Source organism: Pelophylax lessonae (genome assembly GCF_965119305.1).
Source record: "Pelophylax lessonae genome assembly, chromosome: 1".
NCBI lineage: Eukaryota > Metazoa > Chordata > Amphibia > Anura > Ranidae > Pelophylax > Pelophylax lessonae.
Genome location: NC_138768.1, coordinates 101557249 through 101581305, shown reverse-complemented (window position 1 = coordinate 101581305; position 24057 = coordinate 101557249). Strand labels below are relative to the sequence as shown.

Sequence of the window (24057 nt, the reverse complement as noted above, 5' to 3'; positions counted from 1 at the left end):
GAAGAGAGCCAAGGTAGTTTGGCGTGTGCTCAAGGGGTAGTGCGCAGCTCCCAGGAGGAAGGGGGGTCGTCTGCAAAGAAATTGAGGAAAGAGGAGGAGGGGGAAGAGAGCGGGGCAATACCAGTATCTCTTCACGGGGGGTCAGGGTTATCCCAAGGCCTTGCCGGTTCACCTGTGTTTGTAAGGAAAAGCTTGAGTGGGCGTGATGAGAAGAAGTAATACCTTTTTTTGTATGAAATTATGGCTGCCTTTATTTTTCAATGCTTGATGTTCCTTACAGTATGTACTGTTAATGTGAGAATTGTGAATGCTGCATGGAGAAGGAGGGCTGTGTTTGATGAGTTAAAAGGATTGAATGCAGATATTTTCTGTTTACAGGAATGTTGTATTGAGAACACGCCTGAACTGTCAGAGTGGGGCTATGGAGATTGTGTGTGGTCCCCTTTATGTGCTGCCCATAATGAAGGGGTAGGTGTGATGTGTAAAAATAGGGAAATAAGAATTATATCCCATGAATGTATTGTACCTGGGAGACTGCTGGTGTGTCAGTTGGAATATCGAGGGAAAACGTTTAGATTATTTAATATTTATGCTTACACGGATAAAAATTAAAGATTGGGTTTGTTGGAACAGTTGAATATGCACTTGATGGGAAGAGTCCCAACAATTGTGGCAGGTGATTTTAACCTGATACGTTCATTACGTGACCGGGAAGGTGTGGGAGAATATAAGCTGGATGTAACATCAAGAAAATTGAATGAAATTGTTGATGATTTTTAATTAAAAGATGTAGCGATGGAGGCAGGAGGGGAAGGGGAGCGCTTCTCCTACTTTTCAGATAAAGGAACTTGTAAATCGCGTATAGATTTAGTGCTGGTAACAGAAGATATAAAGATTCAAGGATGTCAAAGTTATAAAGTTTCTTTTTCTGATCATGTGGCTTTGTGCTGTAAGATGGAGATAGATACAGAAATGCAATTTGGGAAAGGTGTATGGAAACTGAATACTTCCGTTTTGCAGGATCCATGTGTATACAATGAATTTATGTCTTTTTTTAAGAAGTTGGTGGCGGGAAAAAGTGACTTTGAAAATATATTTGAATGGTGGGATCATGTGAAAGTACAGGTGCGGAACTTTTTCAATAAGATGGGTATGAAGAGGGCAAAAAAAAGAAGAGAGGAAAATGCCAAAACAGTGAGTCAGTTGCATTTCTTGTATAAATGTAAAGGTTTAGGATTAGATGTGGAGGAAGAAATAAGAGAAGTAAGGGAGCGGAGGAATGAAGAACTGAAACAAAGAGGAAAATAAATTTTGTTCAAAGCTAAAGGTGTCTAAAGCAGTATTGCTACCACTAATTTTGTTTTTTGCTATGGTGTTCCCACCAAATAATATTTTTTGCAAGACGTTTGAAATGTGTATATGTAGATTCTTCTGGGGCTCTAAAATGGAAAGGGTAAGGCGTGAAACAATTAAAAAAGAGTGTAAAAATGGTGGATATAATGTTCCTGATCTAAGGAATTTTTTGGATATGTATTATTGGTTAAATTGTTATAAAATTTTCAAGAGTGGAAATAGAACAGCAAAGTTTATGCAGTATCTTGGTAGATGGGAGTTAGTAAAGTGGAGATGGTGTCTGGCAGATTTGACGAAACCATGAGCTTTTGTTACCCCTGTCTTTTATCTTAAATTAAAAAAAAATTTTGTGAGTAATAAACTAAATGAAATGGAAGAAGGAGCAATGGATAAGGTGAAGCTAAGAAGATGGTTGAGGAGGGAAGAAACGGTATGTAATATTTTTAGTTTTCCTTCAAAAGTATCACAAAACATTTGGAACAAATTAAGTTGGGGGGGAGTGTCTAATCGACAAAAGGGAATTGCCTGACAGACCTTTCATGAATGCCTGTTGACAAAATCTTTTTTGAGAGCAAGAGATCTAAGTCGGGAAGAGGGGTGTCCTAGAGGAGGGTGCACTGCAGGGGAATCAGTATATCATGTGTTCTGGGATTGCCAATTTGTGAAGGCGTTGAGGAGGAGATTGGACATGTTTGTGAAAGAAGTGCTGGGTGCAAACTTACTCTCCTTGGAGGTATGGATGTTTTGTATGGTACAAGGGAGTAGGGAAGTGGAAAGAAGAGTATGGTGTTTTTCGTGCGTTATGAAGGAAGTGGTCTGGAATGCAAGATGCCTGTATGTAAGGAAAAATATAATACTAACTCCAGCGGATTGTGTCAAATTATGTATGGCTAGACTGTATATGGTGTATCTGTGGGATGTGAAGATAATGGGGGAGGAGGAGGCAATGGACTTTTGGAGAAGGAGTAAATGGAAGACTTTGGTGTAGTGGTGGGGTGTGGTGGATTAGAGTAGTTGGTCTATGTCTAGTGGTGAGGTATAGTTTTTTTGGTCGTGTGTTTTTATGGTTGTTTTGGAAAATAAATGAACTATGATGATGATGATGGGATCATTGCTAGAGCCGGCTAAGCTTTCATGGGAGAGCTGATGAGATGAGAGTTTGGCAGTGATATCCAGTCTGAGTAGTAAAAAAAAAAAAAAAAAAAATCTTATAAGTTGGTATGGACCTTGATGGTTAGTATCGACAGGGGCTGAAATGAACCGGGGCGCCCTGGGCGTAACTGGGGGACCGGGAAGTAGGCACTGTCAGAGAAAGCCCGATGGGTCCGCCCCTATCAGTTTGAAGGGAGCGAGAAAGCCGGGTTTGCCAATTTCTGGCTAGTACTGCTCCTGGATGTGATTAGTAAGGAATGGCGGTGGGAGGGCCTTTCCTCCTGGGTTGAATCTGGCCTTGCAAAAGGCTTGTCCCCAGTTGAAGGTAGGCTCTCCCTAAGCTGTCCAAAATTCTGATGCCTCCAGGTAGGATGGGCTACACTGGGTCTGGCTGGGGGCCGGGTCCAAAAAAAGCCCGTGGTGTATGTGCCCCTGGGGTGGTAGCCCAGGAGTGCCTCAATTCTCACTGGTGAGGGGCAGCTCTCCTGAGTTTTTTGGCACCTTGGTCACTGCACCATCACACTTTTTCTGCACCTGCCTCTTGGGACGGGCCTTTTGGCCAGCACCAGAGGAATTTTTTATTCCTTGCCGGGGGGGGCCTGTCAAGGTCTCGCACTTTGACACTACCCAGCACTTCTCCACTTCCCCTTTCCCCACTCTTTTTCTTTGTCGTGTGTCACGTTTGTCCCTTTTTTTTGGTTGATCACTGCACGATTAGTATGGCGTAGGTCCTCGGGCCTGCCCTGAACGTCTTGGGAGGGGGTGGATATGGCCTTCTGGCTTAGTTCACCCTCTCTCATGGGGTCTCCCTTCGGGGGAGCCCCATCAAGTACTTGGGGTGGGCTGTTTCGGCAGTCCCCCTGGAGAACAGGGTCTGCCTGGCTTCGGCTGGGCAGGCCATAGTGAGTACCTCTTCGGAGGAGGGCTATGTGTACGCCTTGTGCACTTTTTGTGTGTCTCACGTTTTGCGTGTGTGCACTTTTTTATGCACTGGGTGTAAGTCTTTTGAGTGTGTTTCACACACCACAGGCTTAAAAAAAAAAAAAAAAAACCTCTCCCTACACTGGCAGAAAGCGAAAAGTGAAATGGCCGCCAGATCAGGTCTATTTGTAGGGTAGGGGGACTTCCATGTGCTGGAATGTTTTAATTGGCTGTCCCGTTCCACCTGACGGCTGTGTCACGGGTCAAAGTTCTCCCCAATGTAAACAAATATGGCCGCCGCGAACGACGCCATGTGTTCGCAAATTTGGCGGGTAGCGAACAAGCAAAATTCGCCACGAACCGCAAGGCCATCTTTATTGATAATTGCTCAAGCCTTCATGAAACGTTTCTCTTCTCCTATATTAAGGATACTAGAGAACTTTTGAAAACAATTGAGGGACTTTATCTTCTAAAAAATACATAGCTGGTCGCAATTGATATTGAAAGCTTGTACAATGATATTCCTCATGATAAGGGCATCAGACCACATTTAGTCAATGACATTGCCCAGGATTCCTGGCTGTCAGTTTCCTGTTCCTCAGACAATTAGGTATGGGGATGCAGTGTTTACACATCAGCAGGGGACAGTTCTTTGCGCATGACTGACCCTGGATTTATATTGCTGAATTGCATGATTGATATGGAGTTACTTTTTTGGGCATTAAAAAATACTTTGAAAATAGCTAAGTATTTATTGACATTTTATTTTAAATAAAGGACTTTTTTGTTTAATGTGTATAACAACTTTTAACTCTTTTTTTGGTATGGGTAAGTAGTACAAACATACCCCTGTACTCATTCCCCTGGCAGTGGGCAGATGTTTGGTCTCTCCCTAATTATAGGGGGCCTCCAGACCCCCCCCCCCATTACCTCTACCTCCTACTTTGAGGAACTGTAGGTGGGGAAGAGGTGTCTGTCTCTTAATATTGAAACAAAAGGTGGTAAGCAAGGTGCAAGGCTCTGCTAAGGTACATGCACAGTGTTGAGAAGCATGTGGTCTGGTACAGGAAGAGGTGCACACACTCATTCACAGCTCTCTTTTACCAGCAATGAAGTATGTGTGCTTTTTTATAACATACCACAAACTTCTTCTTTAAGTTCTGACTAGTTTTATTACACTTTTTTTTTTTTGTTGCCACAAAGCCTACGGCAAATGTAGCATGTTCCCCTATTTTGTTCAGCAGAACAATCAATGTCCAATGAAGATTTCTAAATATTTTATGCCAAATGTGTTTGCTGTTTAACTGGTTTTTAACACTGTGTTCTGTTCACAAGCTATTGGGTTGTGGCACTTTATATAGACTGGTAAAATTCAATTTGAAGCTAGCTAAACATAATACATCAGGGCCAGATTAACGTAGGGGCTATTGGAGCTGCAGCTCCAGGCCCCTACCTTTTATATAGGCCCCGGGTTGGCCATATGCACTGTTACCGCTCTTCTGTCACTTGTAAACACAGAAGTCTGGCTTCTATGCTCGCTTCCCCAGGCAGCACCCTCAGAACCTCCCCACACAGCGCGAAGGCCGGACAAGGAGGGACAGTTGCCGATGCATGGATGTGTTTATGGGCTTCAGAGACAGCATCCCATGTTGAATTAGGCATGCATGGCTGCACCCTTCCTCCTCTGGGTGCATGGCAAGGCACGGCCCTTAAGGCCCTTCAAAATCCTCAGCACCAAGCCCATGATGCTCTTAATCCGGCCCTGTAATACATACAGTTCCTTGAAAAAGTATTTATCATTATTTAATTGTTCCACATTTTGTCATGTTATAACCAAAACGTAAATGTATTTTATTGGGATTGTTTGTGATTAGGGTTGAGCGGACACCTAGATGTCCGTGTTCGACGGGTTCGGCCGAACTTTAAAAAAAAGTCCGGGTCCGTGTCCCGGACTTTTACCGAACTTTTCCCGGACACCGAACCCCATTGAAGTCAATGGGGACCCGAACTTTAAGGCACTAAAATGGCTCTAAAACACCAAAGGAAAGGGCTAGAGTGCTGCAAATGGCAGCAAAACGTAATTAAGAGCATGGCAAGTGCTCTGCAAACAAATGTGGATAGGGAAATAACTTAAAACAACAAAAAAAAACAGAAAAATAAAACAATGTTCTTCTTCATCTCTGAAGGACGAGGCCCATATGGAGTAGGAGGGAGGTTGAGGTGGTGGTGGATGTGGCGGTGACTAGACATATGCCGGTTTTCGGTAATTCGATATATCACGGTATTGCATAGCCACGGTATTGTTATTGTGGCATTTTTAAAATACCGAGTTTCTCTGTCAAGTCTGCCTGACTTGTGAATTGATACATTTCAGTGAGCTGGATGACTCATTCACTCACTCAGCTAACACCTTTCAGCATTAAGTCTCCTAACTATAAACAAAAATGATTACATTTGTATCTTTTCCTTCCCTCTGCCAGGGAGAAAGGAAGTTTAACCTCTTAAAGACTGGATCTTTTTCTGACACTTGCTGTTTGCAAGTTAAAATCAGTTTTTTTTTTGCTAGAAAAGTACTTAGAACCCCCAAACATTTTATATATTTTTTTAGCAGAGACCCTACAGAATAAAATGGCGATTGTTGTAATATTTTATGTCACACTGTATTTGCGCAGCAGTCTTTCAAACGCAATGATTAGACTTTAATGAATAAAAAAAAAAAAAAAAACGTAACAGTAAAGTTATCCCATTTTTTTTTTTTTTTGTTACACAGAGAATCGTGAGAGAATCGTGATCTTTATTCCAAGCTAAAAAATCGTGATTCTCATTTTGGCCAGAATCGTGCAGCTCTAATAAATATATATATACACACACACACGCCTAGCAGCCCACATTACATTATTATATAGCCATCAAGCAGTGTCTGGCCTACCTGGTGATGACTGGTCCTGGCGCTCTGATCCGATGGCCTGGTCTTTAAAGGGGCAAATCCTTGCGATCCAGAAGTGGTTAAACCTGCAGGAGGACCGGTGTTTTTATCTATTAATGACTTTACTATTGCTTTAGGCCTGGTTCACATGTATGCGGGTTGGTGGTTCACATGTATGCGGGTTGGCGGTTCACATGTATGCGGGTTGGCGGCCCACATTTGCACAGGCATAGCAGCCCATTGATTTGAACGGGCTGCTATGCCCTCATTTTCCGCAGAAAAAAGGTGCATGCAGCATTTTTTTTAAATTCAGTGGCCTTGAAATCCATCCTGCTTTTGCACCATGCGACTAACCTGCAGTTCCTGCTCTGGCAAGCTTTCTGCATTTTTTGTATACGTGGGCACGGCATTTAAAAATAAACAGTTTGCGTGTGCAGCAACGGCAGGTAAGTCGCATGGTGCAAAAGAAGGATGGATTTCATGGCCACTGCATTTTTTTAAATTCTGCATGCACCTTTTTTCAGCTGAAAACGCAGGCATAGCAGCTCAAGCCCATTCACATCAATGGGCTGCTATGCCTGTGCAAATGTGGGCCCCCAACCCGCATACATGTGAACCAGGCCTAAAGCAATAGTAAAGTCATTAATAGATAAAAACACCGGTCCTCCTGCAGGTTTAACCAATTAATGACTTTACTATTGCTTTAGGCCTGGTTCACATGTATGCGGGTTGGGGGCCCACATTTGCACAGGCATAGCAGCCCATTGATGTGAATGGGCTTGAGCTGCTATGCCTGCGTTTTCAGCTGAAAAAAGGTGCATGCAGAATTTAAAAAAATGCAGTGGCCATGAAATCCATCCTTCTTTTGCACCATGCGACTTACCTGCCGTTGCTGCACACGCAAACTGTTTATTTTTAAATGCCGTGCCCACGTATACAAAAAATGCAGAAAGCTTGCCAGAGCAGGAACTGCAGGTTAGTCGCATGGTGCAAAAGCAGGATGGATTTCAAGGCCACTGAATTTTAAAAAAATGCTGCATGCACCTTTTTTCTGCGGAAAATGAGGGCATAGCAGCCCATTCAAATCAATGGGCTGCTATGCCTGTGCAAATGTGAACCACCAACCCGCATACATGTGAACCAGGCCTAAAGCAATAGTAAAGTAATTTATAAACAACACCTCCTTCAGGTTTAACCACTTCTTGACCACAAGGATTTGCCCTCTTAATGACCAGGCCATCGGATCGGAGCCGAGCGCCAGAACCAGTTATCACCAGTTAGGCCAGACACTGCTTGATGACCTATTTTAGGCCTGGTTCACAGAGTCTGTACTGACTGACTATATAATAATGTGCATAAGTGAACCAAAGCCCCTAAATTCAGCAATGAAATTGAAGTGAGGTGGAAATTTAATAATTTAAATTTAATAATAGAATACCGTGATAATACCGTATACCGTGGCAAAACCTTAATCAATTAATCGCAGCATGAAAATCTGATACCGTCACAAGCCTAGCGGTGACATAGGCGTGCGCACAGGGTGTGCTGGGTGTGCCTGGGCACACCCTAATCACCTAGGGCACATAGCATTGCCAGTGAGGAGATGGGAAAGATCTCCCTGGGACCTGCTCTGCTCTATTTCTCCTTGCCTACAGGTACATGGCCCCGATACATTACTCTCCCTGCTGGCAAACACATGCATGTGTATTTCAACTTTGGGGTGCACACCTTAATGCAATAGGCTGCGCACACCTATGGGCGGTGTAGGTGGAAGCGGCGGTGGAGGAGGACCAGGGCCGGATTAACAGCATCATGGGCTTGGTGCTGAGGATTTTGAAGGGCCTTAAGGGCCGTGCCTTGCCATGCACCCAGAGGAGGAAGGGTGCAGCCATGCATGCCTAATTCAACATGGGATGCTGTCTCTGAAGCCCATAAACACATCCATGCATCGCCAACTGTCCCTCCTTGTCCGGCCTTCACGCTGTGTGGGGAGGTTCTGAGGGTGCTGCCTGGGGAAGCGAGCATAGAAGTCAGACTTCTGTGTTTACAAGTGACAGAAGAGCGGTAACAGTGAATATGGCCAACCCGGGGCCTATATAAAAGGTAGGGGCCTGGAGCTGCAGCTCCAATAGCCCCTACATTAATCTGGCCCTGAGGAGGAGGACGAGGTAGCCAACACTGCTTCTTTTCAAAAATTTTAAATGAGGGTACACCCCAAAAGAGTGAGAAAGAGCAAAAATGGAACAATGGGTGGGTAAGGTCGGTATCCATTGCTATTCTGCATAAGGTACGGAAAAGTCCCGTGGGATCCATGCCTGGTTCATTTTAATGAACGTGAGCTTGTCCACATTGTCTCTGGACAGGCGGCTGCGCTTGTCTGTTATAACGCCCCCAGCCGTGCTAAATACCCGTTCAGATAATACACTGGCTGCAGGGCACGCCAGCACCTCCAAGGCGTAAAGGGCAAGCTCAAGCCATGTGCCCAATTTGGAGACCCAGAAGTTGAAGGGGGCAGACCCGTCATTCACTACATGTAGGCGTGTGCACACATACTGCTCCACCATGTTGGTAAAATGCTGCCTCCTGCTAAGACGTTCCATCTGAGCTGCTGGTGCTGCTGTTTGTTGTGGCGTGCTGACAAAGCTTTTCCACATTTCGGCCATGCTAACCCTGCCTTCTGAGGTGCTGGCGGTGCCCTGGTTGCGTTGGCGACCTCCTCCTCCTCCTCCTCTGCCTTGTGCTTCCACTGTGGCCCCGCTGTCAGATGGGAATGCCAGCAGCATGGCGTCTACCAGCGTGCGCTTGTACTCGCGCATCTTGCGATCGCGCTCCAGTGAGTGAATTAAGGACGGTACGTTGTCCTTGTAACGGGGATCCAGCAGCGTGGCCACCCAGTAATCAGCACAAGTTAGAATGTGGGCAACTCGGCGGTCGTTGTGGAGACACTGCAGCATGTAATCGCTCATGTGTGCCAGGCTGCCCAGAGGCAACGAAAGGCTGTCCTCTGTGGGAGGTGTATCGTCCGTGTCCTCTGTATCCCCCCAGCCACGCACCAGTGATGGCCATGAGCTGGCCTGGGTGCCACCCTGCTGTGAACATGGTTCCATCTCCTCCTCCAGCTCCTCCTCCTCCTCATCCTCCTCATCCTCCAGAACTGTGCCCCTGCTGGACAATTGCGTCCCTGGCGTTTGCGTGTGCAGGAACCCACCCTCGGAGCCCCTTGCAAATGACTGCCCTGAAAGCCTTGGAAATGTTACCTCTTCATCCTCCTCCTCCTCCTCATCCTGTGCCACATCCTCTTCCATCATCGCCCGAATTGTTTTTTCAAGGAGGCATGGAAGTGGGATAGTTAAGCTGAGAACGGCGTCATTGCCACTGGCCATGTTGGTGGAGTACTCAAAACAGCGCAACAAGGCACACAGGTCTCGCATGGAGGCCCAGTTAAATTAAATAGCGGAATAGAAAATATGATCCAAAAAAAGTGTATGTATATCACACGTACACAACCACACTGGGCCCCAATTACTATTGTTTGTACCCCTAAAAGGCTAGATGAGGAGTAGGGGGAGTATGGAACAGGCAGCACCCTCAAACCTTCAGAAGTATGAGATGAACCCCAACAACTTGGAAAGGTGGATCTCTCTCACACGTACCGACACAGACTATCCCGCAATTCAATTGATCCTCAAAGGTTTTTATTGAATAGCGGAATAGGAAATATGATCAAAAAAAGTGTATGTATCTCGCACGTACACAACCACACTAGGCCCCAATTACTATTGTTTGTACCCCTAAAAGGCTAGATGAGGAGTAGGGGGGGTATGGAACAGGCAGCACCCTCAAACCTTCAGAAGTATGAGATGAACCCCAACAACTTGGAAAGGTGGATCTCTCTCACACGTACCGACACAGACTATCCCCCAATTTAACTGATCCCCAAAGGTTTTTGATTAAATAGCGGAATAGAAAATATGATCCCAAAAAAGTGTATGTATATCACACGTACACAACCACACTGGGCCCCAATTACTATTGTTTGTACCCCTAAAAGGCTAGATGAGGAGTAGGGGGAGTATGGAACAGGCAGCACCCTCAAACCTTCAGAAGTATGAGATGAACCCCAACAACTTGGAAAGGTGGATCTCTCTCACACGTACCGACACAGACTATCCCGCAATTCAATTGATCCTCAAAGGTTTTTATTGAATAGCGGAATAGGAAATATGATCAAAAAAAGTGTATGTATCTCGCACGTACACAACCACACTAGGCCCCAATTACTATTGTTTGTACCCCTAAAAGGCTAGATGAGGAGTAGGGGGGGTATGGAACAGGCAGCACCCTCAAACCTTCAGAAGTATTAGATGAACCCCAACAACTTGGAAAGGTGGATCTCTCTCACACGTACCGACACAGACTATCCCCCAATTTAACTGATCCCCAAAGGTTTTTGATTAAATAGCGGAATAGAAAATATGATCCCAAAAAAGTGTATGTATATCACACGTACACAACCACACTGGGCCCCAATTACTATTGTTTGTACCCCTAAAAGGCTAGATGAGGAGTAGGGGGAGTATGGAACAGGCAGCACCCTCAAACCGTCAGAAGTATGAGATGAACCCCAACAACTTGGAAAGGTGGATCTCTCTCACACGTACCGACACAGACTATCCCGCAATTCAATTGATCCTCAAAGGTTTTTATTGAATAGCGGAGTAGGAAATATGATCAAAAAAAGTGTATGTATCTCGCACGTACACAACCACACTAGGCCCCAATTACTATTGTTTGTACCCCTAAAAGGCTAGATGAGGAGTAGGGGGGGTATGGAACAGGCAGCACCCTCAAACCTTCAGAAGTATGAGATGAACCCCAACAACTTGGAAAGGTGGATCTCTCTCACACGTACCGACACAGACTATCCCCCAATTTAACTGATCCCCAAAGGTTTTTGATTAAATAGCGGAATAGAAAATATGATCCCAAAAAAGTGTATGTATATCACACGTACACAACCACACTGGGCCCCAATTACTATTGTTTGTACCCCTAAAAGGCTAGATGAGGAGTAGGGGGAGTATGGAACAGGCAGCACCCTCAAACCTTCAGAAGTATGAGATGAACCCCAACAACTTGGAAAGGTGGATCTCTCTCACACGTACCAACACAGACTATCCCCCAATTTAACTGATCCCCAAAGGTTTTTGATTAAATAGCGGAATAGAAAATATGATCCAAAAAAAGTGTATGTATATCACACGTACACAACCACACTAGGCCCCAATTACTATTGTTTGTACCCCTAAAAGGCTAGATGAGGAGTAGGGGGAGTATGGAACAGGCAGCACCCTCAAACCTTCAGAAGTATGAGATGAACCCCAACAACTTGGAAAGGTGGATCTCTCTCACACGTACCGACACAGACTATCCCCCAATTTAACTGATCCCCAAAGGTTTTTGATTAAATAGCGGAATAGAAAATATGATCCAAAAAAAGTGTATGTATATCACACGTACACAACCACACTAGGCCCCAATTACTATTGTTTGTACCCCTAAAAGGCTAGATGAGGAGTAGGGGGGGTATGGAACAGGCAGCACCCTCAAACCTTCAGAAGTATGAGATGAACCCCAACAACTTGGAAAGGTGGATCTCTCTCACACGTACCAACACAGACTATCCCCCAATTTAACTGATCCCCAAAGGTTTTTGATTAAATAGCGGAATAGAAAATATGATCCCAAAAAAGTGTATGTATATCACACGTACACAACCACACTAGGCCCCAATTACTATTGTTTGTACCCCTAAAAGGCTAGGAGTAGGGGGAGTATGGAACAGGCAGCACCCTCAAACCTTCAGAAGTATGAGATGAACCCCAACAACTTGGAAAGGTGGATCTCTCTCACACGTACCAACACAGACTATCCCCCAATTTAACTGATCCCCAAAGGTTTTTGATTAAATAGCGGAATAGAAAATATGATCCAAAAAAAGTGTATGTATATCACACGTACACAACCACACTAGGCCCCAATTACTATTGTTTGTACCCCTAAAAGGCTAGGAGTAGGGGGAGTATGGAACAGGCAGCACCCTCAAACCTTCAGAAGTATGAGATGAACCCCAACAACTTGGAAAGGTGGATCTCTCTCACACGTACCAACACAGACTATCCCCCAATTTAACTGATCCCCAAAGGTTTTTGATTAAATAGCGGAATAGAAAATATGATCCCAAAAAAGTGTATGTATATCACACGTACACAACCACACTAGGCCCCAATTACTATTGTTTGTACCCCTAAAAGGCTAGGAGTAGGGGGAGTATGGAACAGGCAGCACCCTCAAACCTTCAGAAGTATGAGATGAACCCCAACAACTTGGAAAGGTGGATCTCTCTCACACGTACCAACACAGACTATCCCCCAATTTAACTGATCCCCAGAGGTTTTTGATTAAATAGCGGAATAGAAAATATGATCCCAAAAAAGTGTATGTATATCACACGTACACAACCACACTAGGCCCCAATTACTATTGTTTGTACCCCTAAAAGGCTAGGAGTAGGGGGAGTATGGAACAGGCAGCACCCTCAAACCTTCAGAAGTATGAGATGAACCTCAACAACTTGGAAAGGTGGATCTCTCTCACACGTACCAACACAGACTATCCCCCAATTTAACTGATCCCCAAAGGTTTTTGATTAAATAGCGGAATAGAAAATATGATCCCAAAAAAGTGTATGTATATCACACGTACACAACCACACTAGGCCCCAATTACTATTGTTTGTACCCCTAAAAGGCTAGGAGTAGGGGGAGTATGGAACAGGCAGCACCCTCAAACCTTCAGAAGTATGAGATGAACCCCAACAACTTGGAAAGGTGGATCTCTCTCACACGTACCAACACAGACTATCCCCCAATTTAACTGATCCCCAAAGGTTTTTGATTAAATAGCGGAATAGAAAATATGATCCCAAAAAAGTGTATGTATATCACACGTACACAACCACACTAGGCCCCAATTACTATTGTTTGTACCCCTAAAAGGCTAGGAGTAGGGGGAGTATGGAACAGGCAGCACCCTCAAACCTTCAGAAGTATGAGATGAACCCCAACAACTTGGAAAGGTGGATCTCTCTCACACGTACCAACACAGACTATCCCCCAATTTAACTGATCCCCAAAGGTTTTTGATTAAATAGCGGAATAGAAAATATGATCCCAAAAAAGTGTATGTATATCACACGTACACAACCACACTAGGCCCCAATTACTATTGTTTGTACCCCTAAAAGGCTAGGAGTAGGGGGAGTATGGAACAGGCAGCACCCTCAAACCTTCAGAAGTATGAGATGAACCTCAACAACTTGGAAAGGTGGATCTCTCTCACACGTACCAACACAGACTATCCCCCAATTTAACTGATCCCCAAAGGTTTTTGATTAAATAGCGGAATAGAAAATATGATCCCAAAAAAGTGTATGTATATCACACGTACACAACCACACTAGGCCCCAATTACTATTGTTTGTACCCCTAAAAGGCTAGGAGTAGGGGGAGTATGGAACAGGCAGCACCCTCAAACCTTCAGAAGTATGAGATGAACCCCAACAACTTGGAAAGGTGGATCTCTCTCACACGTACCAACACAGACTATCCCCCAATTTAACTGATCCCCAAAGGTTTTTGATTAAATAGCGGAATAGAAAATATGATCCCAAAAAAGTGTATGTATATCACACGTACACAACCACACTAGGCCCCAATTACTATTGTTTGTACCCCTAAAAGGCTAGGAGTAGGGGGAGTATGGAACAGGCAGCACCCTCAAACCTTCAGAAGTATGAGATGAACCCCAACAACTTGGAAAGGTGGATCTCTCTCACACGTACCAACACAGACTATCCCCCAATTTAACTGATCCCCAAAGGTTTTTGATTAAATAGCGGAATAGAAAATATGATCCCAAAAAAGTGTATGTATATCACACGTACACAACCACACTAGGCCCCAATTACTATTGTTTGTACCCCTAAAAGGCTAGATGAGGAGTAGGGGGAGTATGGAACAGGCAGCACCCTCAAACCTTCAGTATGAGATTGTGTTCACTGTGTGTTCACTCCACCCCAAAAAGATTGTGTTCACTGCACCCCACAAAGATTGTGTTCACTGCACCCCAAAAAGATTGTGTTCACTGCACCCCAAAAATGATTTTGTTCACTGCACCCCAAAAAGGATTTTGTTCACTGCACCCCAAAAAGGATGTTGTTCACTCCACCCCAAAAAGATTGTGTTCACTGCACCCCAAAAAGATTGTGTTCACTGCACCCCACAAAGGATTTTGTTCACTGCACCCCAAAAAGATTGTGTTCACTGCACCCCAAAAAGGATGTTGTTCACTGCACCCCAAAAAGGATTTTGTTCACTGCACCCCAAAAAGATTGTGTTCACTGCACCCCACAAAGGATTTTGTTCACTGCACCCCACAAAGATTGTGTTCACTGCACACCAAAAAGGATTGTGTTCACTGCACCCCAAAAAGATTTTGTTCACTGCACCCCAAAAAGATTGTGTTCACTGCAGCCCAAAAAGATTGTGTTCACTGCAGCCCAAAAAGATTGTGTTCACTGCAGCCCAAAAAGATTGTGTTCACTGCAGCCCAAAAAGATTGTGTTCACTGCAGCCCAAAAAGATTGTGTTCACTGCAGCTCACACACAGAAAAATGGATGTGGATCACTGACACCTGCCTATCTCCAATCCCACACCACACAGCAATATCGATTGTAGTTTGTAGAACACAGTTTCCCTAAAATTCAGCAGACTCTGTCCCTAACAGGATTGAGAAGAGATCGTAGATCAGGATTGAGTGCAGACCCCACCCCCCACACAGCAATATCGATTGTAGTTTGTAGAAGACACTGACCCTATATAATTCAGCAGACTCTATCCCTAAAATGCCTACAACTCGCCCTGCCTAAACACTCCGACCTGTCCCTCAATTCTATCCGGACACAAATGGTTTTTTCCTGCCTATCTTTCCCTAATCAGCAGCCAGCACGTTGATGTGTGCTCTGTCCCTGAATCTAAGCAGCATAATGACGCCGCTGCGGCTGCCTCGAACTTATAAAGACTTGGTCACATGCTTCAGACGGCCAATCACAGCTACTGAGACATTTGCAGGCATGGCTGGGATGGCTTAAGGCACACCAGTTAAACGATTGTTGATTGGCTGTTGAAAGCCCGCCATGAAAAGAGCGCCAAAGCATGCAAAACCCGGAAATAAAACGACCGAACACGGATTTTTACCCGAACATACAGTAAAGTGTCCGTGTCCGTGTTCGGGTACAAAAAATCCAATTATTCGGTACGAACACGAATAATACAGTCCGTGTTCGCTCAACACTATTTGTGATAGACCAACACAAAGTGACACATAATTGTCAAGTGGAAGAAAATGATAAATGGTTTTCAAAATTTTTGACAAATAAATATGTAAAAAGTGTGGAGTGCATTTGTATTCAGTACCCTTTACTCTGACACCTCTAACTAAAATCTAGTGGAACCAATTGCCTTCAGATGTCATCTAATTAGTAAATAGAGTCCATCTGTGTGTAATTTAATCTCAGTATAAATACAGCTGTTCTGTGAAGCCCTCAGAGATTTGTTAGAGAACCTCTGTAAACAAACAGCATCATGAAGGCCAAGGAACATAGTAGACAGATCAGGGATGAAGTTGTGGAAAAGTTTAAAACAGGGTTAGGTTATAAAAAAAATATCTCAAGCTTTGAACATCTCACGGAGCGCTGTTCAATCCATCATCTGAAAATGAAAAGAGTATGGCACAACTGCAAACCTACCAAGACATGGCCATCCACCTAAACTGACAGGCCGGGCAAAGAGAGCATTAATCAGAGAAGCAGCGAGAAGGCCCATGGTAACTTTGGAGGAGCTGCAGAGATCCACAGCTCAGGTGGGAGAATCTGTCCACAGGACAACTATTAGTTGTGCACTCCACAAATCTGCCCTTTATGGAAGAGTGAAAAGAAGAAAGACATTTTTGAAAGAAAGCCATAAGAAGACCCATTTGCAGTTTGCGAGAAGCCACGTGGGGCACACCAAAGAATGTGGAAGAAGGTGCTCTGGTCAGATGAGACCAAAATTGAACTTTTTGGCCTAAAAGCAAAACGCTATGTGTGGTGGAAAACTAACACTTCACTTACACCCTGTAACCCTGAACACACTATCCCCACTGTGAAACATGGTGGTGGCAGCATCATGTTGTGGGGATGCTTTAATTCAGCAGGGACAGGGAAGCTGGTCAGAGTTGATGGGAAGATCAATGGAGCCAAATACAGGACAATCTTAGAAGAAAACCTGTTAAGAGTCTGCAAAAGACTTGAGACTGGGGTGGAGGTTCTCCTTCCAGTGGGACAAGGACCCTAAACATACAGCCAGAGCTACAATGGAATGGTTTAGATCAAAGCATATCCGTGTTTTAGAATGGCCCAGTCAGTCCAGACCTAAATCCAATTGAGAATCTGTGGTAAGTTTTGAAAACTGCTGTTCACAGACGCTCTCCATTCAATCTGACAGAGCTTGAGCTATTTTGCAAAGAAAAATGGGCAAAAATGTCACTCTCTAGATGTGCAAAGCTGGTAGAGACATACCCAAAAAGACTTTCAGCTGTAATTGCAGGGAAAGATGGTTCTACAAAGTATTGACTCAGGGGGGCTGAATACAAATGCACACCACACTTTTCAAATAATTATTTGTCAAAAATTTTGAAAACCATTTATAATTTCCTTCCACTTCACAATTATGTGTCACTTTGTGTTGGTCTATCTCATAAAACCCCCCAAAAAATAAATTTACGTTTTTGTTGGTAACATGACAAAATGTGGAAAATGTCAAGGGGTATGAATACTTTTTCAAGGCAATGTAAACGTACATAAAAATTATAAATCTTCCTGTATATACAGTATTTTAACCACTTGCCGACTGTATAACATAGATAAATGACAGCAAGGTGACTCTGCTGTGCCAGATCACGTACCTATTATGAGACCTGGCACTTCCAGGTAGGGGGCGTGCTGCCGAGGCCCCCGGCTCTGCTGTGATTTTACACAAGAGATGCCGATCAGCAGGTGCCGGCCAATGGATTATCCTCCGGCACCTGCCGATCATCCAGAACACACACAGGAAAGGGCTTTACCTATGTAAACAAGGCAGAGCTCTGTCCTGTCAGCGGGGAAGCAACTCCCACAAAGCAGGGAATTAAATTAATTACTTCCTCTAGTAAAAGCACCACATTGTGTACACATAAACACTGGGTGGGCACACATTTAACCCTTTGATCACCCTAGATGTTTAACCCCTTCCTAGTCAGTGTCATTGGAACAGTGACAGTACATATTTTTAGCACTGATCACTGTATTAGTGTCACTGGTTCCCAAAAAGTGTCAGTTAATGTCAGAATGTCAGCCGCAATATTAAAGTCCCACTATAAGTAGCTAAATGCCTCTATTACTATTCTTAAAAAATAAATAAATAAAAATATTCCAAAGTTTGTAAACACAATAACTTTTGCACAAACCAATAAATATACACTCATTGGGATTTTTTTTTTTAAATCAAAAATATGTAGCAGAATACGTATTTACTCAGATTCAAGAAGAAATTTGATTTTTTTCAATTTTTTTTTATTAGATATATTTTATAGCAGAAAGCAAAAAATATTGTTTTGGTTTTCTTTTCAAAATTGTCAGTCTTTGTTCACAGCGCAAAAAAAAAGAAAAACGCTGAGGTGTGCAAATACCACCAAAAGAAAGCTCTATTTGTGGGAAATAAAGGACATAAACTTTATTTGGGTACAGCGTTGCACGACCGCGCAATTGTCAGTTAAAATAATGCCGCGTCGTATAGCAAAAAAAAAGGCTTGGTCTTGAAGGGGGTTAAATCTTCAAGAGGTCAAGTAATTAAACAGATTTTACAAGGTGCCTCTTGTAGAACCACGCCTATGCCCCATCCATAATTAAAGCATATTTTCCACCTACAATGACAAAAATACATGCGCCTGGGTTTTTTTCTTTTTCTTTTTTTGTTAGTAGTTATGCCACTGGCATATGTTTTGAATCCAGATCAGCAAAATAGCTAGCAAAAAGCGTATAGCAAAGTTCTCAAGTGTAACAATTTAGATGGAAGTTAGGTCCCAGGTCAACACAAGTAAAACTTCCCCCCAACCCACAAACATATCATAGCACTTCCCTTCACAGGTCAGCAAGAAGCATGCAGCGGTGAGTAGATAGCAGAGGTGTAATGTTACTGGCTGCTTCATGCTGGAGGTTACAATCTTGCATATGATTGAACTGTGCATAATACAGAGATTTTACCCAGTGATACTTATAAATACCCCACAGATCTGTACGTTACAGCTACCAATCTTATCTCGGCAATCTGCCTTTTTACACATCTCTCAACGGAAACTCTTTCACAATTATCATGATTAAATCATTTAGAACTTTAAAGTGTACATTAAAAATAATTGATCGAAAAATGAGGCATAGAATGTCTATGATAGGATTTGGGTTATTGGTATTATCTTTATTTTTATACCTTTTCTTTTGTGCCACAAAGCATTATACAGTAGGGTTTACAGTGAATATATACTGTATAGCATCATAAACAGTGTAAAAGGGTATAAAGGATCTTGTTACATTTTATTCACATATACGGTACATCAATGAACTGCGATAATGTATGTTAAATTTGGTGGTACACTTCAGTGCCATTCATTATGAATGGTACCCCAACCCACCTGTGCTGCAGTGTACCATAATAGCCAAGCATGGTGCAATTTTGGTCCATTGCATAAGAAAAAGGATCCACATTGGCGCTGGAATAATACTCGCTGGATTTGCATAATAAAGTAAAAAGTAATGTCTATAAAAACATAAAATGTGCATAAGTGCATGCAGAAACAGCATACTTGCCAACTGTCCCTTTTTTCCTGGGACAGTCCCTGCAAATAGAGGCCTGTCCCAGGTAATTTATATTGTCCCTGGAAGCGCCTGTTAATCAGGCTGCCCATAAATGTTACGCAGAAGTAGTGCAGCTGAATGGGAGACTTATTACAACTCTGCTACTGTGGCCTTAAGTTTGAAATTCCCTTTTTAATTTCCTGTAATTCTCTCTATATTGAGTAGACTGTATAATTCTCTCTATAATCTGATAAGTAGGCAAGATTTATTATGCAGAGTGGGCGGAGCTTCAGGGAAGAGGGTGTGGTAGTTGATAGCTGTGCTGCAAAGTGTCCCTGGAAATCATGTTACTGCAAGCGCATATGGCCCTCGTCATACCTCTGTGGTCCATTGCATGTTAGATGTATGCATGTTAGTGTGTGATATTTAACTCCTAATGTGCCCTGTACACTCTTTTTAAACTAAAGTGCACCAACACAAGGCATGTGCACTATGGTGCACTAAGGACAGATTGTCCTTAGGCCTAAAAGGCCCTAAGTGTAAAAAGTTGCTTAAAGTGGAGCTAAACTCTCTCAATCAACAATGTCTAATTCATATGCTGCTAGCCTTAGTAAATAGATAGGAAGGTGTATTATGTTTACTTGTTTTAAAGCGGAGTTCCACCCTTAAAAACATTTTTTCACTGTCCACTTGCTCTTAATAACCTGTAAAACAAATGGATTATTACATTTTTTTTTTATTCACTTACCTTCTTTTTAAAGAAAATATACTTACCTTACTTCCTCTTCCTGCCTCTGTGGACACGGCCGCCGCCATCACTTCCTTCTTGCGTTGATTCCTGGGAGCTGAACGTCATCGCTCCCAGGAATCAATGTGCCTGCACCGGCCCCACTCGTCAGTTCCGGCGCAGGCGCGTCCTTCCCTGCTAAACAGCTTCTGGGCATGCCCAGAAGCTGTGCAGGGATGACGCGCTTGCGCCGGAACTGACAATCGGGGCCCGGTGCAGGGCATTCTGGGACCGAAGAGGACGCAAAGAGGATGCCCTGGCTTCAGCTGCCCACACTTGAAATGGCAGCGCTGGACAAGAAATGTTCAAGGTAAGTATTTCTTCTAAAAGGTAAGTGAACCCGGGGACAGTTCAGAGGCTATCATTGCTGAAATGCACTAGCCTTGACTGTCCTGGGGGTATTTTTATCTAAATTTTTTTTTTTTTTTTTTTTCAGGCCGGAACTCCGCTTTAAACATTTTTTTATACATTTCTTCAGTTGCTTCCTGGATTCTGGCCTAGGCTAAAATGATGTAATTCTTCCCAGGAGTCTTCATGGTCATTTTTTTTTCATCTGGAGGAGGGGAGGAAGGGTTTTCTCAGCTAAGCACACCCTCCTGCCTGCATTTTTGAGCTAAGGGCAGATGAATTTCAGGAAGTGTAAATGCTACAAGATTCCTTTCCCCTACTCAAGATAGCTGTAGCTAGTACTGCTGGGGGCTTTTTTTTTTAAGTGATTTATTGAAAAATAAAGCATGGAGACAGGAATGGAAGGGTAAGCTTGCTTTGAATATTAAAAATAAATTAAATAACATTTTCATTTTGTGGCGCTCAGATAGTTATGTTCTGCTTTAAATGCATCTGCTACACATTTTAAAAATGCATGATCTTAAAGAGCCCTAAGACCATGTACTGACAACTCTATAAATCCAGCAGAGATAGTCCTCTGTAAGACGAGAGAAGACACTTGCATCTCCAATCAGGCCACATGGAAAGACTCCAAATGATGTGATTCCTCTGAGCACTCCATTGCAGATTAATGGACCTCCTGCATCTCCCTGGAAAAAAATAAACAATTTCAAGATGAGGCTGAATAAAATTTTGGGATACATGTAGTGTCCTGCCCTTAAAGTTAGACTAAATTTAGTCTTTAGCTTCACTGTACTCAGTGGAGTGATCAATTTTTTTGGTCTGGTCAGGTTTTCCTAAGGTCAGTAGTTGATTGCTCCTTTCTGCCTCTGGAAAAAGCTTCCAGAACAAAGAGCAGGAGGATCAACCCCTGATTCATGAAAATTTATCAGACTCCAACCAGTCCCTGGGTAAGAGATGTCCAGAGGGTGGCTGGGGAGGTGATACATTTTTTGGGAGGCCTGGACAGAGTATTCTTTCCTCCGCTGGGAGGGTTCCTATTTTTTTGAGACTGCTGCCCATGGGAGGCAGATAATGAAAGATAGGTTTTGCAGTTTGGGCCTCAGCATGTTCTGGGCAAAGGGCCTGGAGAAGATTGCTACAGGATTGTTTTTTTTACTGTTTTTTTGCTGGAGGGCACTGCTTTGGAGACCTGACCTTGGAAAAGATCCTGTATCTCCCTCATTGATGAAGTGGAAGCTGGGTGGCGGATAGCTTCTAGGACATTATGGGCAACACCTGGTTTTGGGACTTTCCTGCGTGCCTCTTAGTATAAGGATTTGTGCTAAGAAGTTTGTCTTCCTATTGATTCTAATATTATTTTGAAATATCCTGAACCACCCGAACCCCTCTCAGGTTTCAAGTTATTCAGCAATAAATTCTAAAAAAACATCTTCTAGACTAAGCCTGTGTTGTTAGTGTGCATATACCTGTGCTTGTGACTGGCAGCCCCTGTCCTATTGTTGGAGAACCTGTGTATTCTCAGTAGTGCTACATACATTTAAAATTTAAGTTCAGGTTTACAAAAAAAAAGCTGTCCCATATGGGCAGAGAAGCATTGTGTGCTAATCCTACTAACCAGGCAGAGTTTACAATGTAATCCAAAACTACATTTAAAAGAAGCTCTGTAGCCAGTGACGGCTCCACTGTTATTTTAGGGATGGAGCAGCTTATGGGATTGGTGCTCCCTAGTGTCCCAGGAAGGAGCAATGTCCTGCCCTCTTGTGCTGCGCATGCGCGCGTATACTCTTTCCTGTCACCTATGATGAGCTCAGCATTTGCAATACCAGTGTCATGTGACTATTATTATAATTTTACAGGTTTTATATAAACCAACAATTTGCACAGCGCTTAACAAAATGACAGGAGACAGTACAGTTACAATAAAATTCAATACAAGAGAAATCGCAGACCTTGTTTGTTAGGGCTAAAAAGAAGGGTTCAGTGATACATAAGGTAATAACTGTGGGGGATGATCTGATGGAGAAATAAAAGTACAGTTATTAATTAGAAGCTGGATAGGCCTCTCTCTGAAGAGATAGGATTTCAGGGATCACTTAAAGTGAAAGTAAAGTCTTAGTTTTTACTTGTACCTACAGATAAGCCAATAATAGGGTTTACCTGTAGGTACTGTGAATATCTCCTAAACTTGCACAGTTTAGCAGATATTCAGAGTGCATGCAGCCAATTACATCATTGGCGCATGCCCTCTGAAGGTCCGGCTTACCGTGCCCGACCTTCAGAGCCCATGCCGTAAACAGCAGCTCCAGCGAGCATGTGAGGGAGTGATGTCATCGCGCCTCCAGCCACTCACAGCGCTGAAGCCCACAAACCTGAAAGAAACACTGGGGAAGATGTCAGCTGTCTCAGCAGTGAGCAGGCACCATGGGAGGGCTTCGTTCTAAGGTAAGTATTTCATAATAAGCTGGAATGTGATGCATACTAGCTCATTATGCCTTTGTCTTACAGGTTTTTTTCTGTTCTTGTTTTTTTTCCTGGGGGTTACAACCGCTTTAACTACCTCAATACTGGGCACTTAAACCCCCTTCCTTCCCAGACCAATTTTCAGCTTTTAGCGCTGTTGCATTTTGAATGACAATTGCGCGGTCATGCAACACTGTACCTAAACCAAATTTATGTAATTTTTTCCCCACAAATAGAGCTTTCTTTTGGTGGTATTGAATCACTGCCAGGTTTTTTCTTTTTTGGTGCACAAATAAAAAAAGACCGAAAAGTTTGAAAAAAAAAAAAAAAGTTTTTTTGTTTAGGTTATAAAATTTTGTAAATAGATACGTTTTTTTCCTGCACTGATGAGCACTGATGATGCCGCACTGACAGGCACTGATGAGGAGACACTGATGGGGTGGCACTGATGGGGTGGCACTGATATGCAGCACTGATGGGCACTGATAGGTAGCACTGATATGCAGCACTGATGGGCACTGATATGTGGCACTGATAGATAGCACTGATATGCAGCATTGGTGGGCACTGATAGGCAGCGCTGATGGGCACTGATAGGCAGCACTGATGGGGACTGATCGGTGGCACTGATGGACACTGATAGGCGGCACTGATGGCACTGATAGGCGGCACTGATGGGCACTGATAGGTGGCACTGATGGGCGGCACTGATCGGCACTGATGGGGGGCACTGATGGGCACTGATAGGCAGCACTGGTGGGCAATAATGGGCACTGGTGGGCAGCACTGATAGATGGCAATAACGGGCACTGGTGGGCAGCACTGATAGATGGCATTGGTGGGCAGCACTGATAGGGGGCACCACTGGCAGGCTCTCTGAGCCCTGTTTGCCATCCCTGGTGGCCATGGTGGGCATCCCTGGTGGTCATGGGTGGGCATCCCTGGTGGCTCTAGTGGCACCCCCTCCCCCCAGGGCTGCACTGGTAATCAATCATCTGATTACCAGCACAGACCCCCCCTGTTATCAGTGAGTAATTAGAAATACTCACTGATCACCCCGGCTGCAGAATCGATCCTCTTCTCCTCACTGACAGGATCTGTCAGGAGGAGAAGAGATC

The 24057-nt window shown here is 43.7% G+C and overlaps 1 protein-coding gene across 1 annotated transcript in view; it reads right to left on the bottom strand.

Annotated features, from left to right (window-relative positions):
• Positions 1-20927: 20927 nt before the first annotated feature.
• Positions 20928-24057, bottom strand: part of LOC309560478 (granzyme A-like) — a 38576-nt gene continuing 35446 nt past the window's right edge. Inside the window, exon 5 of the mRNA XM_082264111.1 lies at positions 20928-21165. Within this exon, the coding sequence (XP_082120237.1) occupies positions 21007-21165 (159 nt within the window). The 3' untranslated portion in view covers positions 20928-21006. The remainder of the gene's footprint in view (positions 21166-24057) is intronic.